The sequence below is a fragment of the Glycine max genome, chromosome 19 (genome assembly GCF_000004515.6).
Source record: "Glycine max cultivar Williams 82 chromosome 19, Glycine_max_v4.0, whole genome shotgun sequence".
Lineage (NCBI taxonomy): Eukaryota > Viridiplantae > Streptophyta > Magnoliopsida > Fabales > Fabaceae > Glycine > Glycine max.
The window spans coordinates 37,025,763-37,048,236 of NC_038255.2; the positions used below are offsets into that span (position 1 = coordinate 37,025,763).

The 22,474-nt window shown below is 31.1% G+C and overlaps 1 protein-coding gene and 1 pseudogene across 2 annotated transcripts in view; both read right to left on the minus strand.

The window, feature by feature from the left end:
- LOC100790566 (TATA-box-binding protein) overlaps positions 1–2,289 on the minus strand; it is a 4,729-nt gene extending 2,440 nt beyond the window's left edge. The window contains exons 1-4 of one of the 2 annotated variants that reach the window (XM_014772112.3): positions 2,023–2,289; positions 1,629–1,753; positions 851–938; positions 439–510 (exon numbers count right to left, since the gene is read on the minus strand). In XM_014772112.3, the coding sequence (XP_014627598.1) occupies positions 439–510; positions 851–938; positions 1,629–1,705 (237 nt within the window). In that variant the 5' untranslated portion in view covers positions 1,706–1,753; positions 2,023–2,289. Of the gene's footprint in view, positions 1–438; positions 511–850; positions 939–1,628 lie in introns of both variants that reach the window. The other variant, XM_006604164.4, reaches the window with a different exon arrangement.
- A 2,715-nt stretch (positions 2,290–5,004) lies between these two features.
- LOC100791089 (CBL-interacting protein kinase 2-like) lies at positions 5,005–8,579 on the minus strand (annotated as a pseudogene).
- Positions 8,580–22,474: the final 13,895 nt, after the last annotated feature.

Below are 22,474 nucleotides of genomic sequence, written 5' to 3' on the forward strand. Positions count from 1 at the left end.
AAAAAAATGGCATTGGGGGGTATCCTAATGTTAACTCTGCAGCCACATTACAAGCACCTATAATGATAAACTAGTGAAAAATGGACAAATCTGAATTGTATAATAATATAATATAAATATAGCATTCACTTGGCACTAGTGCCCAAATTCCTGTCCCATCAATCTTACCAGCATAGTTAACTAAAACACAGGACAAGAGAATTAATGACAGAATCAGACAATTACAACTTCACTATTTTTGAGACAAACAATGAAAACAACGATAAAATAATCTACCATGATAAAAGCACATATGTCAAACTGCGAATTGCAAAAATGTGTATAAATAGTTTCTTTATATACTTTTTGTGTGCAAAACATCAACTGACATTAACTTATTGCATGTCATGCAATTCCAACTTAATTGGACAGAAGTACCAGATTCAACCAAAAAAGTACCATCTTGCCAGATGCAAAAATGAGTGCAGTAGTTTTTGGTTCCCTGATCCTCATAATAACAGCAGCAAAACGCTGCAAAGATTCAAATGATAGACATTAGCAGTGCAGATAAATGACCAATCAGCATAAAGACATGTCTAGCATGCAAATTAATTATTGATCTCAGATAAAAAAAAAAAAAAAGTGTAGTGGATAAGTGGTTTGAAATCAACAGTAACATTAATAGAAATCATAGATCAACCTATCCTCGTTGGACCAAATATTAAAACTGCATTTTTTTAGACAATTTTAGAACAGAACAGAAACCGGGTCAACCTTCACTATAATTGCAATGCAACACAATGTACATATGCACACACACACACACACACACAAAGATGAGAGGAATTCGCAATCAGCAAGCAAAACTTGCCTTGGGATTGTATTCTGCATTTCGAGCTTGAAGTGCAATTGATTTAAGCTCCAATTTACAGTCCAAATTGACCGTTGACACAATATTTCTGGCAGTATAAATAGTAAACAATTTTAGATATTCCAATGCAAATATAAGAAATCATTATCCAGTCTAAGTAATTAACATAAAATTTACATGAATGCAATCAGCATAATCTGTATATATTTTGAGCTAATCTTAGAAGAGATATGGAATACACTACAACTCTACAAGGATTTCCACATTAGAGTATAACCCCCATCTATTATGGACGTGCCTCTCAAACCTCATTCACCTAGTTCTGATGGCTGAAATTCTGAATTGAGCTAAGAATTCCCATAACGAGATATGTATCATATTCGAATTTGAATGCTGACATACAGAAAAAAGGACTGACTGATCATTTACAGGTAATTCTTAAGCAAAACAGTTTCTGTTTTGAAGCAATAGTTGCTATTGGAATACAAGTAAATGGTACGTTGACCAAGAAAACATCTTTAGCCCAAATACTTGTAAACCCATCTGATCCACTCGACATAAAACCACGAGGTTAATTTGGAAGTAGTAATCTCAAACTCAATATCATACACGGGGGATCACTTGGATTTGGATAACACTTCTTTATTACTCATGAACAAAAAACCCACAGACCACAACTTCAAACTACAACACATTGTTGCAAACAACACAGTTACCCATCTCATGCTCGCAATTACAATCCAAAGAAGCTTTCACTTCAAAGAAAAGTGATACTCACTGAAGGGTAGGCACAATCCCAGAAGGGTGCTTTGTTAAATCCACAGGTTGGCTACCTTCCAATGCTTGTTCAGCCATGAATAATCAAAATCCGATTTAATGCTATGCCTCAAAACCAGCAAAAAGCTGCCCATCAACGAAAACCACCGTGTTCCACAGTAATCAGTACCAAAACCCTCAATTTTCCTTACAAAAGTAACAAAATACACAAAAGAACCAATTTTTAAAAGAACCCAGACCACAGATGGAATTATACACACAAAATTGTATTTGACAAAAAAAATCAACAAAAGGGCAATTTTTTTTTCCCGCAATCAGGTTTAAATCGTTAAGAAATTGAGGGGAAATCCGTGTGTGAAGAATTAGATCATATTGACAATGGGTATCTATCAGACCTTTTTTCCTTTATATATTTATAGAACTAGGGTTTTCGATCTTTTTTATTTTGTTTGACGGATCTGAGAAATTGTTGAGTTGAAATGAATGGAATTGAGGAGAGTGGGAAGGATTTGGTGCCAGAAATTTGTATTAGAGCGTTTAAAAAGGGTTCGATTTGATGGGATTGAGAAGAGTTGTAAGGTTGCTTATTTATAGAGAGAGAAAAGAAATAGAGATATATAGAGAACAGAAGATGGTAAGAATCAACATATAGTAAGATAGATTTGTTAGCTTCAGGCAAGCATGATCTATTTGTAGGTGCCCATATTGCCCCTGGAGAGACATGGACACGTGAGAAATCTGTCACGAGCCAATGCTGGTGTCACACGCTCATTGACTCCTAGTCATACCTCATACCTCATTGCTGATCTAAATTTTATATATATATAAAGAAACTGAATAATAATTCTTGTGAGAAAAAAAATTATGAAGGTATAAAATAATTTGATAGTGTTATTTAATATTTAAATTACTTTAAGATAAGATTTTTTATATTAAAATAATTTAAATAATAATTTATAAGTGAGTGATTCTAAAAAATTATTTTAGATTCTCATTCATATAAATTAAATTTTTCTTATATTTGTGAATATAAATAAATTATTCATCTAATTGTTTTGATATTTGTTTGTTTGACACCATCCTATTTTTTATCATTAATCTTCATTCCTATTTTGTAAGCATTAATTTGGGAATTAAGAATGCATTTTTTTAATTGTAAAGTTAAAATATACTGCATGTTGTAAAGTTAAAATATAATGCTATGAATACATGTTGTGAACCATTGTTTTTGGCCATACTGGGCCTTCCTTTCAAGTAAAAAATTGGGACATAATAATAGGACTTTTCTATATTTATCTTGCACCTTCCATTATTCAATAAAAATACAATAACACTTTTAATAAAATTTTCACATCTTTCTTCCTTCTCTCATCCCGCAATGACATCTCCCTCAACAACACACCCTTGTAACAACATCCCTTCTTCAATAGCACACCCACACTGACAACATCCCTTCCTTTTGTGGCTACTCCTTCTTTCCCCCTCTCCCTCCCCATTCTCGCACTTTTTCCTCCTTTCATGAAGATTAGTGACTCCTTCACTCTTTTCTTTTCTTCTCTTTTCTTTTCTTCTTTTTTCTTCTTCTTATATTAAATTTAATTAACTATAAAAGGCTTCAAGAATGATCTTTTCGTAAGCAAAAATATTTTAAAAATGACATTTTCATATGCAAAAAATGCTTTTGGGATGATCTTTTCATAAGCTAAAATTGCTTATGAAATGGCTATTCTAGAAGCACTTTTTTGCTTATGGAAAGGTCATTATTTTTGCTTATGGAACAACCATTCTAGAAGGAATTTTTTAAATCTAAAGCATCCTTTCCGAAAGAGTATTTTGTATATTACGGGGGATTCTAGAAATCATTATTATGCTTATGGAAAACCCATTCCATAACAACAACTGCAATCTGAAGTAGCCTTTCTAGAAATGTATTTTGTATCTTTTGGAAAGGGCGTTTCAAAAAGTACTATTTTAACTTATGGAAGAACCATTTTGGAAGCAAAAATTACAATCCAAAATGTCTTTTTAAAAGTATATTTTGTATCTTCTAGAATGGTCATTCTGGAAGCGCTACTACTATTTTTTCTTGAGAAAAAAGTGTTCCATAAGTTTTTTCTTTTGGAAGGGTCATTGTGTAAGACCATTTATACCTTTTATGGAACGCTTGTTCCATAAACAAATCCGAAACTCAAAATAGGAATGTCAATTGCAGGAAGAAAAGTCGAGTTAAGTCAAGAAGAATAGTTGAGTTGGAGAAAAAGACAAGAATAGGAAAGGGGAGGGTCTGGACATGTGCTGGCTGCGGAAGAAAGAGAGAGGAAGAAGGGAAGCAGAGGATCCGAAGAAGATAAAAGGGGGTAAATTGGGATTTAAAAAAAATTAGGAGGTGTAGGATGCAATAAGGGAGGTGCAGAATTCAATTGCCTATAATAATTGACCCTGGATCACAAAGAACTGCCCAGGGGTTTTGGTTTTTCAATAATTAATTCTGAAAAGAAATTTTAGTAAGGCATTTGACGAGATTTTTTAAAAATAAACCTTTCTTTATTAGATCAAATTTATATGGAACCTACCGAATAAAGATTGGAACATTATTATATCAACGTAAATTTCACTAAAAGTGTTGAAAAAGTGTACTTTAGAAACACTCATAAGAAAAAAAAAAAACTAAAATGAATTACACTTTTCTCACAAGTTAAATCAAATTATGCATCTCAACTTGAAAAAATTACATGGGAGAGCATCTATACAAGTTGACCAAAAACTGTATTGGTTTACCAATACTATACTCTGATTTCCCTCTGGTTTCTATAATATATCCTTGGTGCACACCAAATATGATTTGCATCCTGTGTTGACTGTTGGTTCATCCAAAGAAAAACAAGGATAAAAAATTACTGGTTATTCAGCATAACCCCGATAAAGCAGTTAATGTAGCGTGTTAGATATGATCACTATATATGGGTTATCTACAACTACAAGTTTTAGCTTCCACGCCTATTAATCAAACCCGGACACAAAACATTCGTGAACTCATTGGCGAATAAAAGTCAAAAAGCAATATATGATGCCATTTTTAAACTTTCACCCAATTGCATTTCAGAATCCACTTTTAAATAAAATAAAATGCAAAATAAAAAGTAGAGCAGGTCCAAATCAATTCATAGGAAAATTGGTATTGGAAAAAAACATTAAGAAAATGACACAAACCAAGCAGTTTCATTTAGACCCGAACACAGGGAAATTGTGGTGGGCTACTTAGTAACCTATGATATCATATCACACAGTTACTAACTCAAGCTTCAAAATGCAAATTGCCAGTTCAAAACATGTGAAGCAATATGAATCAACTAAGCATAAAGAATGACCATGAAGGATGGAATAAAACACCCAAATTGGTGAAATTTGCAATTTAGGTACACAATGGTTCAAGTATCCATCAGACAAGAGGAGGCTGAACCAGCCACATTATTCTATGAGTCCTATTAAAATTAAGCACTTGACTAAGATAATGACAAAAGAAGCACAGTGCATACAAAAACCAAGGGGTGAAATATTGATCATGAAACTAAGCAGTATGAGAAGGTTGGTGCTCTTCCTGGACTACTTCATGTTGCTGTTGCTCTTGCTGTGGTTTTTCTCCTTGCCAGGTCCAAACAATGTCCTTAAGCGCTGGTCTTATGTCCTGTTTAAAAAGCTTCTGGTACTCCATGGTGTCACCATTGGACTTTCTAAGTTCCACCATATGGAAGTGTGGGGTAATCTCAAAAATCTCAGCATCAACACCCAAAGTTCCTTTCCTGCCTTCCTTGGAAACTTCCAATTTGAGCAAGCCTCGATCTTTCTTCTTTACTTTCAAGCAAAGCTGCTTACAAATTTCTTCCAACTTCAAGACTATGATTGAGGCAGGCTTCTTTGACATAAACCGTGTCTCTTTCTTGAGAAAAGTGTCCTCGAACAAACCAGATAAATCAAAACCAGTTGAGAAGGAGATAATATCAAAAGCATTTAAGTTGCAAGGCTTGGCCTGTTCTTGCTTAGGCTCGGCAATAGGACCATCATTCTCACACGCTTCAAATATTCCATCAGCATCCAGGGGAGCTAGCTCTTCGTTTTCGGTTACAGTAATAGCAGGCTTCTCCAACCCCTTTTTAAACCAAGAACTTTCCATAATCTTGGCCATTGATATCCTGGCCTTTGGGTTTGGATCCAATATTCTGGACAAAAACCAGCGAACATCCAGTGCAAACCATTTAGGAAATTTGAATTCCCCTCTACCAATCTTCCTGTACATCTCCATCAGATTTGTATCCTGGAATGGAAGATGACCAGCCAATAGAACATACAACATTACCCCACATGACCATATATATCAGCTTTAATCCCATCATAGCCCTTTCTGTTTATCACTTCCGGAGCAACATAGGCAGGGGTATCACATGTAGTATGGAGCAATCCATCTTGGCACTTAGATTCAGCAAGTGCACTCAACCCAAAGTCAGAAACCTTCAAATTCTCATTTTCATCCAATAGTAGATTTTCGGGTTTTAAATCTCGATGACACACACCCCTGCTATGGCAGTAGTCAACTGCACTAATCAGTTGCTGAAAATATTTCCAAGCAACATCCACCTTGAGCCTTCCTTTGACTACCTTGTTGAAGAGCTCACCACCTTTTGCATGCTCCATGACAAAGTAAATTTTGGTTTTACTGGCCATTACCTCATAAAGCTCAACCACATGTGGATGTCTGATTAATCTCATCACTGAAATTTCACGCTTAATCTGATCAATCATTCTTTATCAACTACCTTAATGGCCACACTCATGCCAGTTATAAGGTTCCTAGCATGGTAGACGTTAGCAAAGGTTCCTTGGCCTAATAATCTCCCAAGTTCATATCTTTGCATAAGCACACTTCCCTTCTGCTCCATTTACTGTAACTACTCCTTTAGCATACAATCAATGCTACTACCAATAGGATAATATACCAAGTATACACTAAATACAGGTGCTTACGTGACCAGAAAGCAGTAAACTATTCCAAAGATTCTCAAAGCTCATCCATCTTCACAAACATCACGTTTTGAAATCAAACAATTGCTAAGATTTCCAGCCTACTCAGGCAAATGAGCATATAATTGATGTTGGCAGTGATCTAAACATCCAATCTCATCAAGGATTAATAAGGCTACCTCAGATGGAGCTACAACCTCATTAACCTGAGAGAGGGAACTCTTTACTTTCAACCACATCTTTCAGCATTCCCTGGATTTGGTAAAGTAAACTGGAGAATATTGAAGATGAACTCCTGAGAAACCTTCTCGAGCAGTCAAGAATAAAGCAGCACCTGGTTACCTTTCAACTACCCAAAAGCAAAACATTCAATGAAGGCATACCTGAAAAAAAAAAGGCAGAAAATTGAGTAGGCAACATTAAACAATCCAATCCAACTTAAAAAATTATAAAATGCGAGGAAAAAATTAATCGTTTTCTATCAACATTTATAGCTTCTTTCAGATTTCAGAGTTTAACAATCTGGAAGCATGCAAAACAAACTAAGAAAAGGAACAAGGAAATCAAAGCTCAAAACAAAACAGCAACAGGTGACTTTTAATCATAAATTTACAGGATTTAACTCGACAACAAATTGGCCAATTGATTAATTACAGATTCCTCCATTATTATTAGGAATAAGTAGTTCAAGACATGCAAGAAGAAAACAGGTTTGAACAACTACAGAAATACATGCCTATATGGTGTCAAAATTTAATAGATCCACCCAAGCAGTGACAGTATGCTTCACCAAAGCAATCAAGTTTAATAAAAAAATCATTCAACAGGTTAGATAAGCACACTGACATTTTTCAATACAACACACACTGATGATGGGCTTGAGACTTGAACAAGACACATGTAACCTGTGACACCATCACACGGTTTTGATGAGATCACCAGTGATTTCATACCAAAACAAGCTAGACAAACAAATAAAACTGTGCTCACATATCCACGTGGATTTTCTTAAATTAGAAGAATTTGGTGGAACCTCAGAGAGAAAGGAAATTCCACCAGGTTGAAAATAAGCACTACAAGCATGTGTTTCCACCTTCCATCATATCATGGCATAACTTTAATAATATTCCTTTCTGTCTACCTAATTTCATGTTTGTTTCACATGTCAATGGTCCTGTTTTGAAGGGTAGCAATCAAGTAGAGAAAAATTGTATCCACGCTTTAAGATTGGCAAAACTGTCACCACATACAACAATTTAGTCGAAGAAAAGAGGCAAAGTAGAAGCAAAAACAAAAATAAAAAACTTTTACAAGAAAGGATCGAAGAAACTAAGAAATTGTCAATCAGTAATAACAAGTAAACAATCAACACCAAAAAAAAAAAATAGCACATCTTCAAGACGAGATATACTAAGAACAAAACCAGTAATAACAAATAAACGATCCACATTCCACACACATCACCCCCACAATAAAAAAAGAAGGAAAATAGCACACCTTCAACGCCACCACGCAAATAAGAACATAAAGGGGTATGGAAAGAGAGTGGAAAAGCTTGTGAATTTGCGAGATGTTGAACATAATAGAGAGAAATAATCATCAAAATGATGTTAAACAATGATCTCAGACCTGAAGCCAACAAAGTAAAGCTTCAAACTTTAATGCAGAAAAAAGAGGGGGGATGTTGAGAATAATGCAGAAAAAAATGACTGTTTAAACTCTTGAAAAAAATATGCAGAAGGGTGTTTACCTGTGAGGGGGTTTGAGAATGATTGTTAAACTGTTAGTGGCTGCAAATTGCAGTGCAGAAGACGAAGGAGAATTGAGCACCGAATGAGAGAAACATGTGTTGTCGCTTTAACGTTAGATGAGAAAATTTGGGGAGACTCGAATTCCTTCTTAGCAGATTCTTATAAACTTGAGTTCTTGTCTCTTCCCACTGGCCCCTCACCCCTTGACCTGATTGCTACGTTACTTGTTCATTTTATTTTATTTTATTTTAATATGCTAAAAGTAACAAATTTATTTATTTTTAAATTAAAAGTATAATAAAATAGTGGGACATATTAGCACTCATCATATCATATAAATATGATATTACTTTTATAAAATATATTTAAAAAGTTTATAATTTAAAAGTATTAATCATTAGAATGTACTACTTCTAATTGAAAGTGGATTAGCAGCTCCAAACTAGTATTATTGGAGCATCTGAGGGAACGCATTTGAACGAGCTGTACTTATCCTTCACTTAGTTTGATTTTCTTTTTCATCAAGTAAATTTTTAAATTCAAGTACAATTCGATTCAAATCAGATAGAGTTTAAGTACACGAGAGCAAGGTCGAATAAAATCACAAAATAAGCTAAATTATGTAAGCCCATCTAACTTATCAATTGTTAAATTTATTTTAAACTAATTATTATAGTAAAATGTACATGTTAAATGTTGCTCTAACATGTTTATTAAAAATAGCTTACAATAAGATTTAACTAAAGTACTATAGTACTTAGTTTTATACTTGTGTTTTAAGAAAAAAAATATTCTGGACTTTATATTTCTCTTTTAATATTCATTATGACATATTAGTAAGATGGCCTTAGAAAACATTGCCTTGACGAATGGGAACATCCTATGTGAACATGAGATGCTAAATGGGTGGGAAATTTTTTGAAAAAGATGGAAAATGACTCACAATTACCTTTGTTTAACTTTTATGTTATCATTCCACCTAAACATTCTATACACAACAAAAGAGTTAGGGAGAAAGAGGAACTCTGGGAATAAGACCTCTTAGTGGTGTAAAATTAAGAAGAAATACTATTCATGATGAGGGAAACAATGATTGAGGAGGTGACAAAAAAACCTTAGAGTGTGTTTTAAAAATTAAAATAGTTGTGACCTATTACATAAATTCAACTTACTTAAAGGAGAAGTTGTTAACTAAATTTATGCAAACCCTAATCAATTGCCTCCTTTAAAACGATAACTTTATCTTCTTTCCTACTCAAGATTTTTAAATTGTAAAGAGCTATGTGTTACTTTTGTAAAAGAATAACAAATCTAGCTTGTACATTTTATGTAACTCATACATGTATCTATGACCTCGCCTATTGGCAAAGCCATGAACCTTTTAAGAAATCATAACAAAATCTTGAATGTCAATCATGATAAACCATGTTGGTGAAAGAACGAAATTAAACATGAGTAGCAGTTACAATGTCAACGTGTCAACCATCTCTTCGCTTTCTAAATCTTCTATATAATTATTTATTGCACCAGGTTTGAGCTCATCATCCATATCCCTTGAGAAATATTAGGAGGTTTTGGATCATCTAACAAGTTTAGCATAGTCATAACTTGGACATGCATGTCCAAAAAGATGTCATGAGGATGGAAAGTAAAAGGTGGAGCTTGAATAAGATTAGAGGGCATGGGGTGGAGTTCTTTTTCACATGTTGAATATTCATGTCCATATTCTTCCTTGTTTTAGGCCCTTTTATGTGTTTTTTTCTTTTTCTTTGAGACTTTCCCATGATCTATTGGGGATCAATAAACCCACTATCATTTGTTTTAAGATAGTAATTGTCCCTCCATCATTAATGAGCTCATCATTGAAATTTAATAAATTAAATAGATTATTTTCCATTTTTGTCTTCCTTAATTGACACAACTATCATTATCAACTTTATTTTTGCCATTATTACATTGCCTAGACCTGTTTTGGCATTTTCCCCACATAATAATAGACCAATCATATAGTAAAGATCTTGTTTATCATAATTAAGATTTTTGTAGCATATTGTGAATTAGGATTTGCATGTGATTGTTATCATGTACATTCATTTATCCATCACCCTCTTGGGTGGAGAGGGTCAACAAACCGATGGTGGAGTAACTCCAACTTTCAAACAATTCCTTGTTGTGTGACCATAATAGCCATATACAAGTTTTCAAGGTACACATTAAACAAAAATAACAATTAAACCAAATCGTCCACACTACAAGTTCTTTTAGGTCAATATCCACACAAATTCCAAAAAACTTGTCTCTTGATACATCAATTGTTCTAACATAAACTCTAACTATTGAATCCCCCGTTGGTGCTAGAGGGTCAAAAAAGAATACTTTGCCATAATATTCCAAACCAAGGCTAGGAAACACAATCTAAAATTCATGGATAAACTACATGATAACAATAAAAAAAATCCCCCACTGATGACCTTATTTTTATCTTCAGCTAAATCAAATTTGACCCACATAAAAATTATTCCCTATATCAACCACATCATATACCATTGAAGCTTTATCCTATCTCATTCTCCAAGTTCTATTTTAAACAAAATACTTTCAATAAGCTCCACGTGGCTCTAGTGACGAGGTTACGAAGAGGGAGAATTCTTTCTTTCAAGGGGGAGCTTGGCAATGTAACAAACATGAGTGTACTCGTATAAATTAATCAATAAAAAAATGTTAGAAAAGTATCAAGAAATAGTAATAAGACTCATGTTATTATAATTAATTGGAGTTTATGTATGTCTTTGACACTCCCATATTTGGAAATAACAATAACATATTAGTCAGATTGAAGTGATCAATAAGATGCAAGGACAACATTGATAGCCTTAGAGGCCAATATTTGATGAATTTGAGACAAGATTTGTTAAATTTTATGGCATTTAATAACATGATTAATTTAAAAAAAAGTTCATGAAATAATATAAAATTAATCCAACAAAAACAAGATAAAATCAAACTCCTCAATTTCTTGTTATTTAGAAAATTGAGATAACTTTTACAACTTTTTATCTCAGGTAATCAAAAGATAATTATAGTCCATTTCTCTTATTTCTGACTCATTATCTGCTAACTGCATCTATATATAATAGTGACCTACATCTCAAATTTATATCATCTATTAACTAGAGCAATCTTTTATCATACATATATTTCTAATTCACATTATCTAATAACTACACTAATCTTATAATATCATGTCTTTTAAATTCTAGTTTGCTTGTATGTATATGTATCTTGAATCATCATAAAATATAATAACAATATAAATTATATTATGATAATTAATATTAAAAAATATATTTTTGTAAATTTTATATTATTATGGTTATATTATCCATTGTTAATCAAATAATGCAGATAGTAAAAAAAATTCTCGTAACTCAAATATTTACCGTGTGTTTTCTCTTTTGTAATGAACGTGTGTGCACTTATGATTTTGTTGTTACTAACATTTAGAATATAGTTTAGGATTTTAGAACATTTTTGTGATGCAGTAATTTTAATATTCTTTGTCATAGACTAAAAGTAATTATAAATTCATTGTATACTCAGGGTTAATTACCTAATTTGTAAAATCAATTACTTCCACTGTATACTCATTTTAATATTTTTTTATTAAATTAATATAGACACATATCTTAATTATATTTAATGATTAAAAATCAATTGCACACAAATTAATTACAGTCAACTTTAAAATAAACTAGTAGTTAAAAAAATCAAAAGTAAAGCGGGCAAGAAAAAAGATGAGGTTTAATTAGTACAAATCCTTTAAACGGTGGTTGAACAACCAAGTTGTAGTTGCCTATTGGGTCTTTAAAATATTTAGATGCATAATGTACAGGCAAAGATGTATTTGTTTCAAACCATATAAAATTGCTGTGGATTGAGCACTACAACAACCATCAAATGCAGTATTAATATAGTATTCTTAGAAGCAATGGTACCAAAAAAAAAAAACAAATTAAAGGTCTATCTAGGGAAAAACTAACATCCCTTAATTTGGCGTCCATCAAATTACTTTAAGATTATTTGATTCAAGACGTACTAATAGTCTAATATGAAGTAATGAAAAATAATTATGTAAAATAATAACAACATGTAAATTGTCACATTTTAATATCAAAGATCTGTAGAAATAATATTTGCAAGAGATAATTAAGTTGTTATAACATATATGCGTCTCCTCTATTAAAATTGTAGGCTTTTTATTAGTGAAAATTTAATATATACTCTTCGTTGGTGAACATTTATAATGCATGTTTTTATAAATTTTCACAGTAAACCAAATCAGTTTTTTAATTCAAGTAAAAATAAAAAAATTAAATTAATTGTATCTTTGATCAGTTAATTAATGCTCAGAATTTTTAATTAATATAAAACAATATATTTATGACTATTGGTTATAATAATAATATTTTTAAGGTTGTAATTTTGTTTCTCCTCAAATTTTAAATTTGTGTGATTTTCGTTTTTCATTTTTAAATCAAGATGATATTTAGTCTTTATATTTTTTCATAATAAATATTTTTTTTTTCTATCAGTTGACCGTACGATAATAGGAGTTAAACCTATAACCCTTAATTATACAAAATAATAAATTATTAAGACACCTGTTTTATTTAATTAATTATGTTAATATTATTTTTTATGTATAATTAGTTAATTAGTCAAATAATAAGAGTTTCTTTTTTTAAATTATAAAAATTTATAAATTAAAAAATATTTAATATATACTTTTTAAACTTTATTTTATATTTTTTAGTTTGAATAATTTAAATATTTTTAATATAGTTAATATAGTTATTTTCAAAAGGTTTATGTAAACTATTTAAAATAAAAAACATATAAAATGATATAAAATAAAATTAAAAAAATTATATATTAAATATTTTTTAATTTATAAATTGTGAATAAAAAATAATAACTCTTGATTAATGATATTTAGAAAATAATATTAATTTAGTGAACCTATTAGTGATTTATTGTCTTATTTCACTACTACAAAAGCAGAATTCAACGTCGGTTAAAATGGGTATACTACGTCGGTTGAAGACCATCGTTGTCTGCGACGACGTAATAAATTTAATAGCTTTCAAAGACGGTCATAGAAAACCGTCGTAGATATTATAGAATTCTAAGACGGGCTGCCGGACAGCCCCGTCTTAGAACTTACGAGAGACTACGACGGCCATGGGGATAACACCGTCGTAAACATAATCTTGTTCTACAACGGTTGTCTCCTACGGACTGTCGTAGAATGGTCCACAATTCTAACACGGCTGCCGGACAGCCCCGTCGTAGAAGTAACAAAATACTACGACGGCCATGGGGACAGTACCGTCGTAGACATAATCTTATTCTACGACGGTTGTCTCCTGAGAACCGTTGTAGAATGGTCCTATTACTACAACGGTGTTTTGTTGCGGACGACTGTCGTAAGAGACGGTATTAATACTACTACGGTTTTCTATTGCCGACGACCATCGTAAAATAGGGTCCTAATACTATTACGGTTTGCTGTGTATGACCGTCGTAGAAACATCACATTTCTACGACGGTCGTGTCCTTAGAACCGTCGTGGAATGTATTTTTTTTTTAAACAGCAAATTGTGCAGTAAAAATGTGTTGGTTCCACGGTTTTTTTTTTAACCCAAGCCTTGTGGATGGTTGTTTAGGTTATAGTACGTGCACAATTGTCATATAATTTGAACCTGATCATAATAATCGGGAGAAATATACATTTAATTAGTCAAATTTAATCATAAGAGCACATAATTAAGGAATAAAAAGATGATATAAGCACTTTGAAAATCCTAAAAGCAGATGAAAATGCTTCTTAGAAGGATACATGCATGATAATGTCTGTTGATTTTAAAGTCATTAAATTAAGACACAGAGCTTAATTAAGGATCCCTAGTGACTCAACCATTTTTCCATTGAACTGATTACCTTGTAATAAGATCTGTTGAAAGTCACAGCTTGGTTGATGTGTCCCCCTGTAGCAACAACAACAAACAAACCCAATAGATCATAGACTTAAATATGGTAATTTAGAGGAACAACAAAGTCACCACCACCCTGATGGTAATTTCAGCTCACCTGCAGGTTTAAACAAAGGAGGTGGGGGTACCTCCTTGTAGTCCTTGTCACCACCACCCTGAGCAGAAGTTACCTAGCTGGGTTTAAAGTCAGCAATTGTAGCAGTAAAAGTTAATGACACGACAACATTATGATAGACAATTAAGTACAAGCAAAAAAGTTAGTTATCAAATGTTAAGTGAAACAAAAAGCAGAGAGAAAATTAATTTCAATATACAACTCAAGCATTAACTGAAACAATGTACTGTTCAAGGCACACGCCCACATTGAAGGGCTGGATAGGAAATTGTTCAAGCTGAGAGAAAATTAAATTCAATATACAACTCAAGTTATCTAAACAATGTACTGTTCTCAACAGACAAATAAAATTCTGGTGGAAACGAAAACTGTTCCTAAGTTATCAAATTTTTTCTTGGTTTGCATTTCTTACATAAGAACCTAAACAAAAATCATAGTTTCTGTCACAAAACACACAATGTATCTTACCTTATGGAACCACCTTATCTTCCTTAAACACTACGATGTAGACCACGATGAAGACAACCAACAACAACCAAGGGCCTGAGACGACAACGAAGCAGAATCGTCAAATGAATGAAGGAATATAACACATGCAAATGAAGGGATAGACAAAGAAGACCTAAATGCAGACTTACCTTTGTCGGCGACGGCTGCAAATGGAACAAGAGGCAACGGACACGAGATGCTGTTTGTCGGAGACGAAGCTCTTTGTCGGAGAAGAAGCTCTGTGTAGCTAGGGCGCCAAAGTAAGGGTAAGTAGTCGAAAAATGGAGCAAAGAAGTGATATGGTGCGCCAAAGTAAGAGAAAGTAACGAGCACGTGCCGTAAACATGATACAATTTGGGATACAACGACGAGTCCGACCAAAGACCGTCTTTGAATGACGCCCGCCACGTGTCTGTACAAAACATACAACGATGGCTCTTCGAACAAACCCGTCTTTGTATGTTGACGCATTAAATACGAAGACGGGTCTTGGGCAAGACCGTCTTCGTAACTAAATGACGAAGATGATTACGTGTTTATACTGTAACCATACAAAGAAGGGTTTTGGCCAAAGACCGTCTTTGTACTTTAACGGCTCCAATCACGTGGCCTCCACGTGAAACCATTAACGATACAAAGACGGTTGTTCGTGAGGACCATCTTTGTAATTGAACGCCTCAAATCACGTGGCCTACACGTGAAACCACCAACAACCCAAAGACAGGTATCTGGATACGACCGTCTTTGGATTTTAAATCCTCAAATCACGTGGCTGGCACGTAAAAGTACTTTAAAAACAAAGACGATCTCACCAGACCACCGTCTTTGTATACTGGTGGGCCCACTCAGGTGGTTGCCACGTGCTACAATTAACTATACAAAGACGGTTATTCCCCAAAAATCGTCTTTGTAACTTACCCACCTAATTACGAAATGCCACAACAGCTGGATGTCTACGACGGGTAACAACAAATGTCGTCGTTCTCATGCGCTTAATTACGAACATGCCACCGGTTCACCTTCTATGACGGTTTTTTGCAACCGTCGTAGAAGTCCTGACGTAGAAAGCTGTTTTTGTAGTAGTGTTTATAAATAAAGGGTAAAGAGTTAAATTCATATTAATATACTTTTATTTCTCATTCCATTTAATTTTTTTCAGATAAACGAGGGATCAAAATTACAATTTAATCTATTTTTCATTAATATTAAAAAATCATAATAAAAGATTCAAATACCTGTATTTTAACTTAAGCTTTTTTGTTAGTAATTTTTTTTAAAAATTTTATATTTGAATATTTAATATTTTATATATATTTATAAATATCTGATAATAATATTTTCACCAAAAAAATCTGATGATATACAGGATGCTTTCCTTTTGTTTTAAAAGAAATGCATTAACATTCTGATTGGTTTGAAAAAGAAAATGCAGAAAAAGAATATTTGACTAAAAAGAAAGTGGAGAAAAAATAGGTAGAATTTTATGTTATTTAATAGTAAAAGAGAAATATAAAAAAAGTGAGCAAAAATAAAAGTTATAGTTTTCTCCACTTGTTTGATTAAATAAAAATAAAAAAGTAATTTTTTTTAAATAGACAAATGATGCCCTGTAAAAAATGCAAATACTAGAATATTATATTTTGTTGTGTTTCAATATATTTTATCAAGTAATAAAAAATCATTTAAAAATTATAAAATGATGTTGTTTGATTAAATAAAATAGCATATAAATTTATTTATTCATGCAAATTAAGAAAACAAAGGTGTTGAAGCCAAATACAAGTTTGCAAAACAGCATATTTCTATATATGTACCTATGATGCTGCTTGCTTAGTGAAGTATTTGGCTGATTACGTTTATAGTGTCCCGATCAACAATCCATTCAAATTCGATGTCGCACAAAGCAACAAAAGTGGTACCCGGAAGCTTCTCAGAGAATAGAAATATAGAATACAAAGTTCTGTGTGAAACTCAACAAGTTAATTAGCAAGAACAAAATAGAATAGAAAAATACAAAAAAAATGAGTTTTTTAATCATATTTAGTTAATATGAACAATAGTTGATAACAAAAATGTATTGAATTTCGTGCACAATTTATTTTTTTGGTCTCACGAGTTAAGAAGAGTGACACAAATATAATGATTTATATTTCCCAATCAAATGAAATTCGCCTAACATATTTTGCTTAGAAAAATAAAAAACAATGTATATAGGTTATCCAAAGTATATATATGGGACATTATATATAATGAATTTTTCTTTTTATTTTTCCTCTCGCTAAATAAGTAATAAAAAAATTAGAGTGTATTTTTTTTATCCGTAAAAATTGAATACAATATTAAATAATTTATAATACTCACAGAACCTATTCAACCAATTAAACTAAACTTCCTTATAAATTAGAATCTATTTAGTTTGACAAAATGATTTTCTTATTTCATATTTTCATTAATTAACAATAACTTTTTAAAAATTTAAAGATTTAAAAAAAAATTGTCATCATTTTTTTACCAAATTCATCTCATCACCCCAACAATAATGTTTTATTGGGGTTTGTGAAAAATAGAAGTAAAGATTGTGGAAGGAAGAAAAAGAGACTAAGGGCATATTTGATTCTATTCTCCAGTTTTAGTTTTATAAATTGTTCTCTAGAATAATTCCATACTATGAAAGGCTAATTTCTCATAATTTTTTTTTAAGTTTTAAAAATTGTTTCTAAAACAATTGGAAAGAAAACCAGAAAGAGCTTCCAAGTGTTTTTCTTTTTTATACTGTTTTTGTAATACTGTTTTTGCAACTCATGTAAGCACTAGTAGTGGGACTGCTCTAAGGAGTTTGTCTTAATTACTTTAATTAATATTATTGAATTAATTTTGTTTAATAATATTTAATAGTCAATTTTGGAGGCAATATATATATAAGAGATTTTTTTATAGAAGATTATTCTATCAATAAATGAGAGGTAAATTATAATAGTCGTCTTAAAAAGTAACCTTAAGTTTTGAAAAAATGTTAAAAATTGATTTAATTGAAAAAATAATTTTACACTAGTAATTTGCAAATATCTTATTTTTCCCTATTGATTGAATTTTTTTTACATTAATTCAAGAAAAAATATTTATCTAAGTTGATATAAAAAAACTCAAAAATCACGTATCGCAAAATGAGTAAGACACAAGCTATATATGAGAAAGATACAGGTTATATGAGAAAGATATTTTTTTCTTACTATTAGAAAGAAAGTTATTTATCTTATTTTCAAAAGTAACAAATTTAAATTTATTTTTAAAAAAATCTCTCATTTTTTTAAATAAAAAGAAAATAGTTCTACTAGCATAAAAGGATAGAATATATATTTTATTCGGTAAACCAAGATTACATGATAATTTTAAAATTGAATTGGATATTAAATTGATAAAGTGAAATGATTGATGTTTTAAGGTATGAAGGTGTTCATAAAAAGAAAGTTATATATATATATATATATATATATACACACATTAATGGTTCGGTGCTAGATTTAATATCCTTAACTAGATACAAATCACCATTGCTATAATATTTATTTAATACAAATTGAACTTTATATAACTATATATAGACATTTCAAATATATTATTGTGTTAGTATGAATGGTAAACGATGAATAGATAATTAACGCTAGGAAACAAATCAGACAAGGTGTGGATAATGGATGATCGGTCACTAGCTAGGATCAAATTTTGAATGTTGTTGTGTCACGAATATATAAGATATATTGTAATTTTCTTTACGTCTAAATTGGTTTTTATATATTGTGGCATGATCAAAAGATGGAAAGTATATTTTCCTTAACAAGAACGACAATGCAGTGCTTATCCCTTTACACCATGAATTGAAGAATATTTGTTATCTTAAATTAAAGACGATTATCCTCTAAAAAAAATAAAAATAAATTAAAGACGATTTATATAGCATTCAATCTTATCGTCCTCTTGAGCTAGCTGAGTTTGAGACCATGTTCTGTAAAGAAATACTCGTTGACTTCACCATCATTAATCAATAGGAAATATATTTATTCTTTGATGAATTATTTAAGTGAAATTTAATCACATGTTGTATGAACGAATGAATAAGAAAATGGTTAATTTCCGAAAACATCTCTTTGGTGACGGCAACAGAAGACTCCGTAGTGATCTTTATCCGTAAAATGGGACAAACAAGTGTCAAACTTGAAACGAAGTCATGATATATGTGTTTAAACTTATGAAAGTGATTTATGATATTTATATATGTCTTGTTTTGAATTTATTTTAATAAAATTTTCTAAAAAAACTTATAATTTAACTTATGAATATTTTTGTTTAATATTTTTTTTGACAGATTATTTAATAAATTTTATTAAATAAATATTTAGTTAAATTATTTATTCAATTTCACCCCAAAGACTGTTGGTAGGTAATTAATCTCGTCGGCATGATTAGGAGTGGATTAAATCCAAGATTTTTGTTAGAAAAATATTCATTATTTTATTGTGACCCTTCATAAGATTGATGGGTTACTTTTTTCTTAAAAATAAAATAAAATGAAGGTCTCTGCGCTTACTCTATTTTTTTTTTGTTTTAAAAAAACAATATGAACGATTCATTTGCCATTTGATATGAGCTCTTTATAGAAAGTAAATGACTTGCTATAATTTCACAATTCCATCTAAGTTCATTGACTTATTTTTATCTTCAAAAAAAAAGAAAAGAAAAATCTTAAAGAATTTATCATGTAATAATTTTCTACCAAATCCTTCTTTGGATTTCTCATAATGCCAAAATTAGACCCAAAAAAATAGTTATAAGGAGGCTTAGTAAAGTTGCACTAAAAGAAACACATGACATATTTGTACAACCATGTCATTTTAAAAAAAAAAAAATAATGTACATGTATAGTTCTTGTATTGGCATTGGCGCGCACTACATTATTTTGGATAAGAGACCTCTAATTTGTGTCAATCTCTCTCTATTAACTATTATATTATTCATTTCTTAAAAAATATTATATTATTTTTTATATTTTATAATTCTCTTTTAATTGTATAAATATTTTTTTCTTCTCAAAATAAATAAGTAGGCATGAATTTCAATATTACTTTGTGTATGGTGTCCTCAGAAAATGAATACTACACTAACATACTATAATTATCTTAATTAGGTGGTTCATAGTCTGAATCATATTTGACCCTTAAATATAAAAAAAATCATGTTGAGAAAACAATATTTAGCTTATGTAGACTTATTTTTAGTTTTAAAATTAGTAAGCCTTGGTTTCAAGTGACCGTAACTTCATTTTTTTTATTGGACATTCAGTTTTTCCTTCAACAGACTTTATTTTAATTTGTTGTGGCCAATCAGTACTAATTCTATACCAGAAGCATTTCGGTGGGCGTTATAAATTATCAGCCATAAAAAGTACTAGTATGATTGAACAACTTGCCCAAAATAAAAACAATGGGGTTGAACAAATTAGCCGTGAAATTATATATTTATAATTGTTTCAAAGGATTCTTTTGGAAAGAGCTGAGACTTATTATCCTTACTCTCTAAACCATTCATGACCATCAAAAAACATAAAATAAGTATAATAAGTCACAATAATACTAATGTTGATTTCATTAATTTTATTTTTATGTTTTTTATTTCTTTTTAATATGTAACATTGTCATATGTTACTTGCTGATACTAAGAAGATCCAAATCTAATAAAAGTATAATCTAAAGGATGAATGGTTATTTTTATTCTTAAAAATATAAAACGATATGATTTAGTCTCTAAAAAAACAAAAAAAAAAGATTTAATATCTAGATGTGTAAAAAATACCATAAGTATGTTGCCATGCAATTTAGTGTATATTTTATTCAGGTGCAATATATCATTACTTCAAATTTTGTAATTGGATAGTTGAAAGTTCAACTGGTCTATTCAAATGTTTTACATCAACTTTGATTGATTTAGACTGTAGTCTAACATGAATTTGATTTTGTTTCAAAATCAAGTTGGTTGGATTGTTCAACCCAGTTTGGTATTTCCTATAATAAATGCGAGTTATGTGTGGATTAACTTGACAAATAAACTAAAAGTCTGTTGACAAAATAAACTTTAAAAGTCTAAAACACTGAAAAATTTAAACTTTAATTATAAAATTATATGGTGACAAATGCTTAATGCTATCATTTTCCAATAATAATAATAGAGAATCAAATATACCCACAGACACACAGTGACAATGAAAATCATACACGCATGCATATAATGAACTCGCACAAATAATGACAACAAAATTTAAAACGAGACTTCAAATGTCTGGCATATATTATATGCTATATACGAAACATTTTATCACTTCAAAGCATACTTTGATGAGTTATTGACAAATGACAATAACGTATGGTTCAAAAGAAGTACCTGGAAGGAGCTGAGTTTTTCATTCACAAGCCAAAAGGCCATATAATAATTAATTGATGAGTTTAAACCAAACAACTGAAATAATGCCACAGCCTCATGTTATTACGCATAGCCCCACATGAAGCTTTCCATTGATGAAGTGGATGGCTTCACTCCACAAAACCCAAATTCAAACATAAATTATAGAGGGATATTTTCCTCAACTCAACAATGCTGGCAAAGGACAGATTAAGATTTTCTCATTTGGTTTGGATCATGTTAGGAGAGACAGATCGAGACAAAACAATTACAATAAATTTTACTTCGGGTTTAATAGGCATTAGGTACTAAGGTTCCTACTAAATTATTATGCTGTTAAACCAATTAAAAATCAGCTTTGATGTAAGTTTTAAAATAATTACTACATAAAAGTTTGTGATTCAATGCATATATATACTATTTTTTCTTTTATTTTTTTATCTTTCTTTTCTATGACATGTCATTGTCATATTATTTGTTAACAAGAGATAATTCAAATCCACAAAAACACTATATACGTATACATCAAGTATCAACACATCATGAACCATACCATATTGTTATCATCTTTCTCTATAGCATGTGAAAATCACACCTGGCTGGACCCTCTATGACTATAAGCGAGGACCAGAATACACAGTGTTGTATCCAATCCAAACAGGTTAAGAGAAGCTAGTGGTCCTGTATATAGGAAAGGAAAATTATATCATATCACCCTCAAGATCTATCCGGTTTCCAGTATATTATCCAACGGCTTGGAAATATAGCAATGCTACTTAAATGTCATCTCTGTCCATTCTGTTTGAAGTTGTCACCACAAACAGTTTTTTAACTTGATTGTTGTGTTATAACTTGTATATGAACCATCAATTTTCAGTGGCCAGAATGATTCTAGCACTAAAGACACACCAGGTAGCTATCAAAAAGATTTGTTCCAAGAGGAGTGCTACGTTCTTTTTAACAATATATATTC